This window comes from Epinephelus moara, chromosome 5 (assembly GCF_006386435.1).
Source record: "Epinephelus moara isolate mb chromosome 5, YSFRI_EMoa_1.0, whole genome shotgun sequence".
NCBI classification, from domain to species: Eukaryota; Metazoa; Chordata; class Actinopteri; order Perciformes; family Serranidae; genus Epinephelus; species Epinephelus moara.
In genome coordinates, this window is record NC_065510.1 from 41,299,703 (window position 1) to 41,311,568 (window position 11,866).

At 41.2% G+C, this 11,866-nt stretch overlaps 1 protein-coding gene and 2 non-coding genes across 4 annotated transcripts in view; 1 reads left to right on the top strand and 2 right to left on the bottom strand.

Annotated features, from left to right (window-relative positions):
- Window positions 1–1,081: 1,081 nt before the first annotated feature.
- Window positions 1,082–1,154, bottom strand: trnak-uuu (transfer RNA lysine (anticodon UUU)). The gene has a single exon. It is a non-coding gene; the product is annotated as a tRNA-Lys (tRNA).
- A 1,226-nt stretch (window positions 1,155–2,380) lies between these two features.
- trnat-ugu (transfer RNA threonine (anticodon UGU)) lies at window positions 2,381–2,453 on the bottom strand. Its single transcript has one exon. It is a non-coding gene; the product is annotated as a tRNA-Thr (tRNA).
- Window positions 2,454–3,221: 768 nt separating this feature from the next.
- LOC126390025 (E3 ubiquitin-protein ligase DTX4-like) overlaps window positions 3,222–11,866 on the top strand; it is a 43,193-nt gene continuing 34,548 nt past the window's right edge. The window contains exons 1-2 of one of the 2 annotated variants that reach the window (XM_050044094.1): window positions 3,222–3,559; window positions 4,736–4,962. In XM_050044094.1, the coding sequence (XP_049900051.1) occupies window positions 4,752–4,962 (211 nt within the window). In that variant the 5' untranslated portion in view covers window positions 3,222–3,559; window positions 4,736–4,751. Of the gene's footprint in view, window positions 3,560–3,961; window positions 4,441–4,735; window positions 4,963–11,866 lie in introns of those variants that run through there. The other variant, XM_050044093.1, reaches the window with a different exon arrangement.

Below are 11,866 nucleotides of genomic sequence, written 5' to 3' on the forward strand. Positions count from 1 at the left end.
TCGTCTTGGCAACATAGGTCAGCATATCTTATTGGTCACACAATATTAGGCTATCTAATATGCTATTAATTTATTTATTTATTTTGCATATTTCCCTCTGGACATTTTGACCGTTGATATTTTCATCTGCCGGACAACTACGCATCAAAAAGCTGGCGTATGCGGACTAATGTAAACCCTGATGTCATCTACATTTGTCTGATCAACTCAAGAAAAACATTGTCTGTTGAAGTTGCCTCATCACTATTACAGGTGTAAAGTATAAACCAGTGTTTTTCTGCTCTTGTCAACAGATCTTTGTTTAACTGTAGGCTACATCCAACATGTATAGTAAGTATAGTATAGTATTGTATGTTATCTTCTCTATCTCTGCGTATTCTCTGTGCCTTTACAGGACTCTTTAAGTAGTTATAATGAAATACAGATAGTAATACTAAGTGTAAGATAATGTTTACCAATCAAGCTCCTACATTTGAGTGCAAATTGCGACTCGCTGTTGATTCATCCAGCACAAATTAAGCATATGTCTACCACGCTTAAAGACCTACCAAGACATGCAGCATAATACAACCAGAGGAGATACAGAGCCCCTTTTTTCAGGGGAAGTCTGATAATATGAGGACACATGAAAGTGTGTTTTCATTAAATACAATATTGACAACCAGGCATTAAAAAAAACAGTGAAAGTAATTTCAGGCTCTTTTGGTTTCTCTTTTACCACTGATACTGTGTGGTTGTGGGTTTTGGGCAGCTGATTGATCGTGGTGCTGACTGTTTACATTACCCACTGCAAAGCAGAGTCAAACAAGGAGACCACCAACAAGAAGCACACTGCTAACAGCACCCAAAAACACAACACCAACCGTAGCTAATGCAGTAGACCTTTTTAACAGCAGACATTTGAACATGTCCCAGCTGGAAATGCAGTTTTTGCTCACAACATTTGTAAAGGCTCTAAAACATCCACACTAAATGGAATGCAGCTTTGATTCATGATTTTAACCATGGCTGTGCTTGTGAATAGTGTAATTAAAGTAGAATTATAGAACAATGAAGGAAGACTGCTGACGCAAAAATTCTCCGCCCGAACAGGGACTTGAACCCTGGACCCTCAGATTAAAAGTCTGATGCTCTACCGACTGAGCTATCCGGGCTCTGACAGAGGGTCACATGACCATACTATATGTATTTTTCTCAGGCACTACTGTTGTATTGGTCATGTCTTAGTTCAGCCCGTTTGCCTGTTGAACAACAACAAAAAAAAAAACCATCTCCAAGCCCAGTCTGCAATGACAGAAATCATTAAGGAGAGTAATGTAGGTAATGAAGGAAATGTATTTGTAGGATTTACATTTAGGTTACTTCAGTAACTTACTTCCCACCATAAAAGATAACTTTAAGACTTGCGGTGCTTTACCCTTGTCTAAAACTTCTCCTTTTCTATTAGCTTAACTAAATTATTTACGGCAGGCAGTAAGGAAATTGTTTGGTTAAATGGAATAACCCTAGTTCTGAACTGAGTGAGGTATCTTACTGAGGGTAGCCCCTTCTTACATGAGCAGTCACAAAAGCTTCACTACACTACTATGATAATCTGTACTTTTAAGTCTGAGGCCATGGTTCTGTGGATTGCCCCCTCTGGGTTGGGAGAGAGTTATTCCCCCAAGCAACGCAGTTCAGGTATCTGGGGGTCTTTTTTACCAGTGAGGGTAAAATGGAGCAAATAATGGACAGGTGGGCTAGTGTGGTGTCATCAGTGATGCAGGTGCTGTGCCAGACTGTTGTGGTGAAGTGGGAGCTGAGCCAGAAGGCAAAGCTTTTGATTTGTGATGTCTGGAGTATCTTGGGTGTACTGTAGCTCCTTGCATAATGAGGAAAAAATGGCTTTAATTGCTTAATTGCTTCAGTAATATATTAGAACTGTCTTATTTGTTGCCACAACAAATTACATGTAATAAAACTGTTAAAATAAGTATCTCATTTCACCTACCTCCTAAAATGGAAGTAGTCTGAAATTAAGTCTTAATGAATTCTTGACAACAAATATTTTTGAATTTTTATGATGATAGTAAATCTGAACTAAACTTGAATCTTTGCTTCTGTAAAAAGCTGAAATGAAAAATATAGTGTTAATTCTACAGTGCTGTTGAGGTGTTTTTGAGCAAGTATCATGTTGAATAAATCGTTTTCTGTAGCCAGCTATTAAATTTATGTTGTGTAATGTTTTTCTTGTTGAGATAGTTTTGTGTTTCTGCTTTGGAGGGTGTTCTTTACAGATTGATGTTTGTGAATGGTTTTAAAAACAAAACCTGGCCACGTTTTTACCACAATGTGTAAAGTAAATGCGCAGTAATATGTCCAACAAAGAAAAATGTTCACTAGGCCCCTGCGAGATTTGAACTCGCGACCCCTGGTTTACAAGACCAGTGCTCTAACCCCTGAGCTAAGGAGCCTGTGATGAAGAAAAGTGACGTCACAATCGAATTTATTGTTGACACGCGAGTGTTTGCTATTCCATAATAGTGTTCGGATTTATTTTTGTCAACATTTTTCCAGTGTTAAAAAAGGGCCACGGAGTGCATGCTGGGATACGTGCTGAGCAGTGACACAACATTGCCAAAACTGGATGAGCAAGTTATAAGAATTTTTTTTTTTAATAATAATAAAAGAAAAAAGTCAAGCGACAAGCACACATGTACTTTATTAGCATTTATTGACGACATAATATTGAGTACGCGCCCTCTGCCTGCGCTGCATTTAACTGGCATAATGTCGGCTTTAACCTGCTTTAAAAATAATGTTAAGTTTCCCATGTATCCACCAGGTGGCAGCATGTGACCACCCTCAAGAAGGGCCTACACTGTTGACTTTACTCTTAGTAAAAGAAACTGCCAGTCACTGACTGTGTAAGTGGGCAAAAATAAACTTTATTAAGCGTTATTAGAAAATAAGTATCATTATAGGAGCTTGACTTTAAAATTATCCTGTAAGTGTAAAATAATGGCAGAAAAAAAAGTTTTTAAAAGTCAAACAAAACTATGTCAAATAGGCCATGGCGTATTAAATAGCCGTCGGTGGTGTTCCACGGTGCGTGGATCAGCAGGGGGAGGCATGAAATGTTTAAACAGACCGTCCTTCTATTGGTTGTCCTCCCCCCATCCCCGATGTTACGGGCGTGGTGACGGGCCGGAGCCGGCTGCTGTCCCCCCACTCTCCTCTACAGCCTCATACCAAGTTTTCCCATGGTAAGGTAGAGATGGACGCGAATGGGTAGCATCAGGATAAACATGGCAGAGTTTATTTCAACGAATCATGGATGTACCATGTTCCTACTCTTAATCCTTTAGAGGGAATCTAGTTCCTCTCTGTTTGGACTTTGCATCTTATTATAAAGACAAGTAAGGGGGATTTATTTTGTAGAAGGAGAGGAAATAAAGAGCCATGGTGGAGCCGAGAGGACGAAAGGGGAGATTTAATTCATCAAGAGGTCTGTGACGATCCTGGATTTTGTTCCAAGTGTCCTGGACTAGAGAGAGGACGCAGAAGTTCATATCAACAGGTGAATGTTTGATTCATGTCCTGCTCTTTCTGTGCAGTAGTGGAAAGGGCTCTGCATGAGTAAACAGATAACTAAACTTGTGCATATATACTAAACAAGTGCTCAAATACAGCGTCAGTACCATCAGTACAAACTCTGAAGTAAAAAGTGGAAATAAGAGAAACGTGACATTAGTGCAGTCGCTGCAAATGACTAATAATAACATAAAAACATCGCCGTGGACCCAAATATATACGGTACAGTTTACTAGTGACATTTTGTTAACGGTATATATCCCCAGTGTTGTGTTGTGTTGTGTTGTGTTCCTGGGATGCAGACCAGTTGAACCTGTTCTGATCTGACCCGGGTTGCAGAGTGGTTACTACTGAGGTTGCGCTGTTGGAAGCCACTACTTTTTCAACATTTCGGTAACGTTACGCTACGCCTCAAACTACAGGAGAAAAACACACACTAGCTGTTGCTATCTACACTCTGACGAGGCTGGTTCTGTCGGGATTTATATGTAGACATATCTGACTCACGCTCTACGAGGAATAACAAAGCTTTATTTTTTTAAAAACATAATTTTTCCCCACACCGAGGCGATTTCTTCCTCCGAGGCGAGAATCCCACAAAAGGCCGTCGCTGGAAATCAACGACAAGTCGGAGAGGCTATCGGTGTGTCTGGAGCCAGGACTAGCAGAGACAAACGACACTTTTAGGCCGCTTCATTGTCGGTTTGTTTCGCGGCTGGTGTAACGTTAACGTCGTATTACGGTGTTATAACAAGGACAGCCGAGCGAGGACCGTGATTTCCCTCTCCGCTTGGCCATGCGAGGAGCTCGGGTATTCACTGAAGAATGTTTCGCCTTCCCCCGGCGTTAGCTGTGCCGCGGCTCCATGTAAGATATAAACCTGGCTTTGTTTTAGCTGTGGGGTTATATTCGGCCTGTATGAATTTATCACGAGGGAGAAAACCACCCTTTCATCCAGAAAGGGACATATTAGAAATGATATCGGAATAAACAGGCTGTTGTGTGCATATGGCACCTTGTTTGCAGTGTTGTTGGCCTCTGCCTTGAGCAGACAGGCTTTATTTTGGCAAACAAATTCCTCACTCATCTCCGAGGGGCTTGGCGATACTTCTAGCTAACAAAGAGTGTTTTCCTGGTATTTCATCGTTCATTTCTCCACCAGGGCCAACAGTAACAACATGCTCCTGGCCTCTGCCGTGGTGGTGTGGGAATGGCTGAACGAGCACGGCCGGTGGCGGCCCTACAGCCCCGCCGTCTCCCACCAGATAGAGGCTGCTATCCGGAGCAGCGACCCCCGCGGAGGGAGCGTGGTCCTTGGCCAGGTGGACAGCCGGCTCTCGCCGTACATCATAGATCTCCAGTCCATGCACCAGTTCCGACAGGACACAGGTAAGACAAGGGAGGTGCTGGGAGCTAAAGAGGAAGAGGTTGCACTGTGCAAGCGTGTCATCTTTGGGGCTTTTAAGTGGAGGTCCAGGACCATAAACTCCCCTTGTAATAGAAGACAGTGCCAGTACTAGCTTAAAATGGTATTATGGCACCATGGGGTGTTGTGTATTACTGTACAATCTGCTTCTGTGGCATCTGTGTGTTGTTTGCTGCTTCATGGTCATGACTTTCCTTAACACCTTAATGGATAATTGGTATTTGTTTTAACATGGACCCTATTTTCCCATGGTTGTGTGTCCAAGTGACTAATAAGATCAATGATTTTTGCTATCGGTCCAATATTGAGCGAGAGCGCTGCAGCCTGCAACGCGAAACAGGGTGCAATATTACCTTGACCTCGTCGCAGATGTGCCCTGTCAAGTTATGTCCAATAGAAGTGCACGTTTCTGCTACTGACAGGCTCAGATTGTTATTCTAAGTGTCTGACAGCATTATGGGAAGCATTCCTATGAGATAGACCATTTCGTTAAAGAGTGAAATTGGTAGAGGGAAATCTACCAGACTCAATATAAATAAATAGTAATTTTATCATCGTAAAACGCACTTAATTCAGAGTCAACAAAACTCACAAAAGCCTGCTTGGTTCGTATTTTCACTGTTCCAATAAATCACCAGCTCTGGATTGGTTAAAATAAACATGTCATTAAACCAGTTAGATGTAAAAATCTGCTGGCTCCATACACTCTAAAATGTCTGGTGGATTTGACAATGGTGATTTTAGGGCTGTTTCAAGATAAACAAAAAGGATCTTACTTTTTTAAGGTCTATCTCTGTATGGATCCTTTCCAAAGTGGTGAGACACTTGCAATAATCTGAGCCTGTCAGTGACAAATACAAGCATTTGTAGTGGATGTAAATAGAGGGTGCGAACATGCCCCAACTGGTTACACTGCAGCCTGTTTTGCTGCTGCCGATGCAGCCCTCTCGCTCAGCACTGGACCAAGTTCAAAAACTGTTGTTCTCATTAGTCACTTAAACACAAAAATATGGTAAAACAGGGTCCAGGCTGAAATACTGCAGATATGCTTAAAATAATCGTCGACCCAAAAACAAGCCACTACGCATCTACACTGTGTGGTACAAGATAAAGGTGTAATGTCTTCTGAGAGGCAGAATCATACTTCAGTGTATTATTTGGGATTGAGTCAAATTGCCCTGTCACAAATGACCCCAACTCAGTTTTCAGAGCTGAGCACTTTGCATTTCTGACTGAAACTCTAATATATCAGGCCAAATGTAGACTGCAAAGTACCACATCTGGGTATTTTCAGTGTAGCTACATTGAAGTTTGATTAGTCTTACCAACTCATACAGAGCTAAGCTGGTCCAAAGACTTGTGGGGCTTTGGTCAAAGTAGGGGTGATTGCTTCTGTCAACAAAGTCAATGAAGACAGTTAATAGCATGGACTGATTTGTTAAAGGCCCAATTTTTATATATTTTTTTTTAAAATTACTGATTGGGAATTTAAATTCAAATAAACCTACATTAACACAAGCAACTGTAAAGTTTGAGTAAAAGGAGAAAAAATAGGTTTTTGTTGGTTTAACAATTTGTCATTATTGCACCAACTGTCACCACTTTTATAAACAAAGCCATAACATAACCAGAAAACATGCATAACTTTGTTGGCCCCTTTTTATTCTCACAAAGTCACCACTATAGACTCAGGTAAAACCTGCAGATGGGTTATAGAGAAAGAATTTCTTGAACTTATCAACTTGAATTAGTTTCTCAGCAGTATCCCATAACATAGTGATCGGATAGTTTTCTCTGGGCAGGAAAATGTGGCCTTATTTACTGTGTTCATTCAGTTTAAATGTGATTACAGTCTAACACACATTAAAGGTACCTCATGTGTTGTGTAGACAGGTCAAAAGACCTCTGATTGAAAATGGCATCCATAATCACGAGCCTAGTTGCATGCAAGGCCAGGCTGATATGGCAGATATGGGGGGGGGTGGCTTAGCTGGGTTGAAATTCAACATTGTGATGGTGTGGAGCAGCTGCAAATGACCATCGCACCACTGAGTAAGCAGCATTCTTTAGCCCTTATCCACAAGCACTACACACACATGCAGACACACAGCCACACAGCAGCTGTACACTCCTGACCTGAAGAAAACGAAAGAGACCTTGATTCTATGGAAAGAATGGAATATTTCAAGGCCTGATGAGCAGAGAGTTCACTTTAGTTGTTCTCCTCTGTAGCCCCCCCTTCTTCCCCTCTAGCTCTCTCTCTCTCTCTCTCTCTCTCTCTCTCTCCCTGGGGTCTCTCACCCTCTCCCCTTTTCTCTCCCTCTCTTGTACAAGTTTTAAGTTTCGTCAATAGGCAAAAGTCCCAAGGGCCTTTCGGTATTGGCTGTGACATGGGAGAGACAGAAAGATAGAAGTGTGTGTGTGTGTGTGTGTGTGCAGTGGGGGGTTGCAGCAGGAGTGGGAGTGGTTGTTGCAGAGTGAGTGAGATAATTGAGGAGTCTGTATTCTCCCTCTGTCTTTGGCTCCTCCACCATTGTTGGATTTTGTCGAACAGATGTGAGTTACTCCACTGTGGCTATGAGACACACATGGGAGGTGAAAGTGAGAGTTTCGAGAAGCAGAACAGACCTCGGAGGCAGAAGAGAGGGGTTGTTAGGTTTGGGGTCGCTCGTTGTTTCAAGTTCAGTAAATCGGAAGATGATGGGAAGGAGGAAAGATGAAGAAAGCAGTTTTAATAGCGATTTCTAGGTTGGCAAAATACTGGGACTCTGACACTCCATTATTAGATCTTGTATTTTTCCTAGCTGCTTTTAATTTGCAAGGCACAATGTACAAAACATCCACGTACAAAGGTTCTCCTTTGTTTTAGCCAGCATTGACCGTTCGTTTTTGTTATGAAACTTGTTGCTAATTTACGGACTGTAGTGCTTAAGTTACTGTGGACTTTTGCATGCATGTCTGTATGAGTTAAGACATGCACACAGGAAACATGGGGGAGAGAGAGGTATGACACACAAAAATATGTCATTAGCAATGGATAATTTCGTCAACGTTTTGCTATCTGGGTTCCCCAAAAAATAATGCTGTGTATTTACGGTATGATTTATACAGTTTTTCAACATGTAATTACGTGGATTATTTAGCCATGGACAGATTATCAAATTATTTTGATTAGTTTGAATTTATGATTTTCACAATGTGTAAAATGCATAGACTGAATGAAATAATAGGCATAGCCACTGTGACTGAAGCATTTTGAATCCTCGAGTTTGGCATTTTAACTATCACCATCTTGAGGTAACACCTTGCAGACAGCCTGTCACTCAGAGCGGCTCTGCCCTTAATTATGCGTAACTTAAGCCTTAATAAAATATAAATGGGTGAGTTATAAAAAATTTCAACCCCTGCACAGTTGTCATGAAGGGGCAAATTAGCCATAGAGATCCAAACTGTTATTTTTCCTGTGCCAGTCTGTAAACTTTATTTGCTTGTGCTTATTCATTTGTGCAATAAAGTTTGGCATTGTAACAGGGGGTTCTGTGGGGATTGGCTCACATTTGGAGCCAGCCTCAAGTGGCCGTTTGAGGAACTGCAGTTTTTTTAGCGCTTTAGCATTGTTTTCATTATTCTGCTGCAGAGGTTGCTGCCTGGCAAAATGCCTATGGTCAAAGTTATTGCAGCACCCACAAAATGTTATTTTCAGTTAAAAAACTAACACAGATGTTAGTTGCATTAGTTGTTTTTAGTCATGACAGTCCCATAAAGTGGGACCCTAACTCGTAGTGAATCTAGTTTTCTCAGATATGAGAGGGACAGATGGGGACAGACGAGTTAAGTGATTCACCTGAACAGTTCGGTCTGTCCGTATCTGCCTGTGAGCTGACACTGCATTGTTAGCTGCTGGGAGATATCATTCTTATACACCAGGAGCAGATTATTATCATAAATATCAAAGTAAATGCCTGTGCTGTACTTACTGAAGATTCTAGTACTGCTAGTCCATAGCTGTATGGGATAACCAATACTTTTAGATATGCATAATGATGACAGCCTTAAAAGTGGTGCTGGTTGCTTAACTTCCCTACACATAAGAAACTGAAAAAGAGACACACAAAATATTGATGTAAATATAGAATTGCCCCCAAGCCTGAAATATGTTTGGCTGTATTGCCCAGTAACTTCCCTAAAACTGAAACTTGGCTTCTGTACTCGCTGTAAGCAGATGTGTTTTAAGGGACTCTGTTTTTGTGTTCAACAAAACCAACAGAGTGGTGAGACTGAAATATTGCTGAGCACATCAGTTTCAGTTTCTAAAATCTCCTAGTTAAACGTTTATGTATATGATAAAAGTGTTTTAAGCCTCTCAGCTGACAGTGTTTGGATCAGGATTTCCAGTATTTAGGCATGTGTCAAAAGTGAGAAGGTTATTTAGTGTCTCTGAATGTTCAACATTTCATATTTTATGCTGCTCATCTACTTAGCTCCTCTTTTCAGGTTATAGCCACTTGTTGCACACAGGGCTTGTAGGCTGTCAGACATGTTCATGCAGTGTTAATGGGTTTTGCATGTAGGCCTGTCACAGTAATTACTTTTGTTGGATGATATGTTGTCCCAGAAAAAATTGCATTTCAGACTATTTTATGCCACCAATCTAATGATAATATAGTAGCATAATAATGCAAGTACAACCCTTGAAAGAGCAATGAACTTTTAATTCTTAAGAATATTCAGACATTGAAATTGAAATATGAAAAATATTCAACATAATTTAAAAAAGTAATTAACACCTGATAACATATACAAGAAAGTACATATAAAACTACTGTAACCTTTATAGGTTTTTTGAGAAAAAAAAGGGATTCCCCTAGACAAGCTCAGCGAAACTACGGGAACACAGCAGTTTCCTTCAAAATCCAGCCGGTGTGCTACAGTCAGTTCCTGGGAATGGATTTACAGGGTGGAGGATGAAATTGTTGGAGGGTAAAACTACAAACGATGGACTTTTTGGCTCGTTGCCAGGGGTTGGCAAGCTAAGGACTATCAGGACTGTGCCTCTTCAACTTCAACGGTGCAGCTGCAGGCTACTGGTAAGCTACGCTGTGTCGTCCTTGAAGTGTGGTATTATTTTTCTTCATCACACAAGTAGGCAAGGGTGTAGAGAAAAAAAGGGGGACACTCAAGTAATGGTGGGGAAGACCCTGCTGTTTATTCTGGCGCCATGTTGGCTAAAATGTTGTTTACATTCTTGCGTAAACAAATACACATTCAAACCCAACAGGCAATATCGGGGTTAGCAAAACGATTGAGGTCATGTCCATATATATCGTATGATAAATCGATAGCGTAATTATCGTGACAGGAAGCAAGCAGGTGGGACATTGGAGTCTGTGAGAAGGACAACAGATTTCGAGCACATTTTGACACAGCGGCAAGATGTACAAGTCTGTTTTTACAGTCATATATTAAAGGAAGTTTCAAACGCCTGCCATCCATACCCCTCCCTGTGTCCTTATGAACTCTCCCATCATGCTGGTTCTCCCAGCACTGTCGGTTGTGGTTGGAGGAGAGCTGGTTTCCAGAATCATGGATGAAAGCCGCGCAGACACTCCCTGCAACACAGATAGCACAAGCAATAAGCTGACAACATGCAATGTTAAGGAAACCCCTCAGCATGGTTTCTCTATGATAGCTTTGCGACAAGTGGGAGCCCATGTTCCCAGAGACCTTCACTGCTACTAGAGTTTATTGGTGCGGCTTTCCTGCATCGCACTTCCCAAAGATGACCTGTCAGACAGGATTGTCAGTAGTGTGGCGGTGGTCTTATTTCTTGGATTGTTTGACCTTCTGTAGGTGTCGCTCTTTTATGTGACTGTTGAGTCATTGCTGCTTTCATTGTTCATGCTTACAACTCAGTTCTTTTTCATCCCAAACAAACAAGAAATATAAGACATATTGCTTCCTGTGTACCAGAGGGTGTGACAGCTTTGAAGAACTGTTTTGAAAAACTGCTTTGTGGTATCAGTTTGCAAGAAAGTAGACAAAAAGAAGCATATTCATGCAAAAATGTCATATCATTACCTTCAACTTAACAGCTATTTGTGATCTCATGCTTTTTTTCTCAGACACAGATTTCCTGTTTATGGAAACATGAACAAGACTTACTCTGATCACATACATGCTAAGGGTACATACAGTTGTTTCTGAAAGGGAGAGAAAACACAGGGCTCCCTGTAGACTGAGAAGGAGACTGGAATCTAGATTAACTTTGTGTTCCTTTCAGCTTTAGAGCCCCACTTATACATGTGTTTGTTTTCACTCGCAGTTCTGTAGTCAGTACAGCAGAAAGTGTATTTGATATGTGTGTATGTATATATATGTATGATACACAGTATATTTATATATATAAAAAAAACACATATTAAGCATAGCGTTGTTTCCTTATCTCGTATGAATATTTAACTGACTGAATTCCAAGTGATAGAGCAGGTGTCCTGGTAGCAACATATGCATTTTACCAGTCCAAGTAAATTATGATAAATTGAATAAATACAACATATTAAATTTATCTTTTTAGTTTAGCATGAAGCAGGAGTTGGGAAGGAGGTGCTTGTCTTTAAAATTGATGTTAAACAGGAAAGTGTCACACCGTTAGCAGCAGCCTCCACCTCTTTGTTCATGGCACTTTTAAAGACTGACTTGCCATCAGTTTCTTTGAGGGGCGTTTTTCAAACTCTGAGGGCATCTTTTTTCCTGCTCCTGCAGCATGTTGCTCCTCTCGTTCCAGCTGGTCCTGCTGAAGGAGACTCATTCCCAGACCCCCACAATGCCCAGGGGCGTTAGGGTCATGGAGGGGGGGGGGGGGGGGGG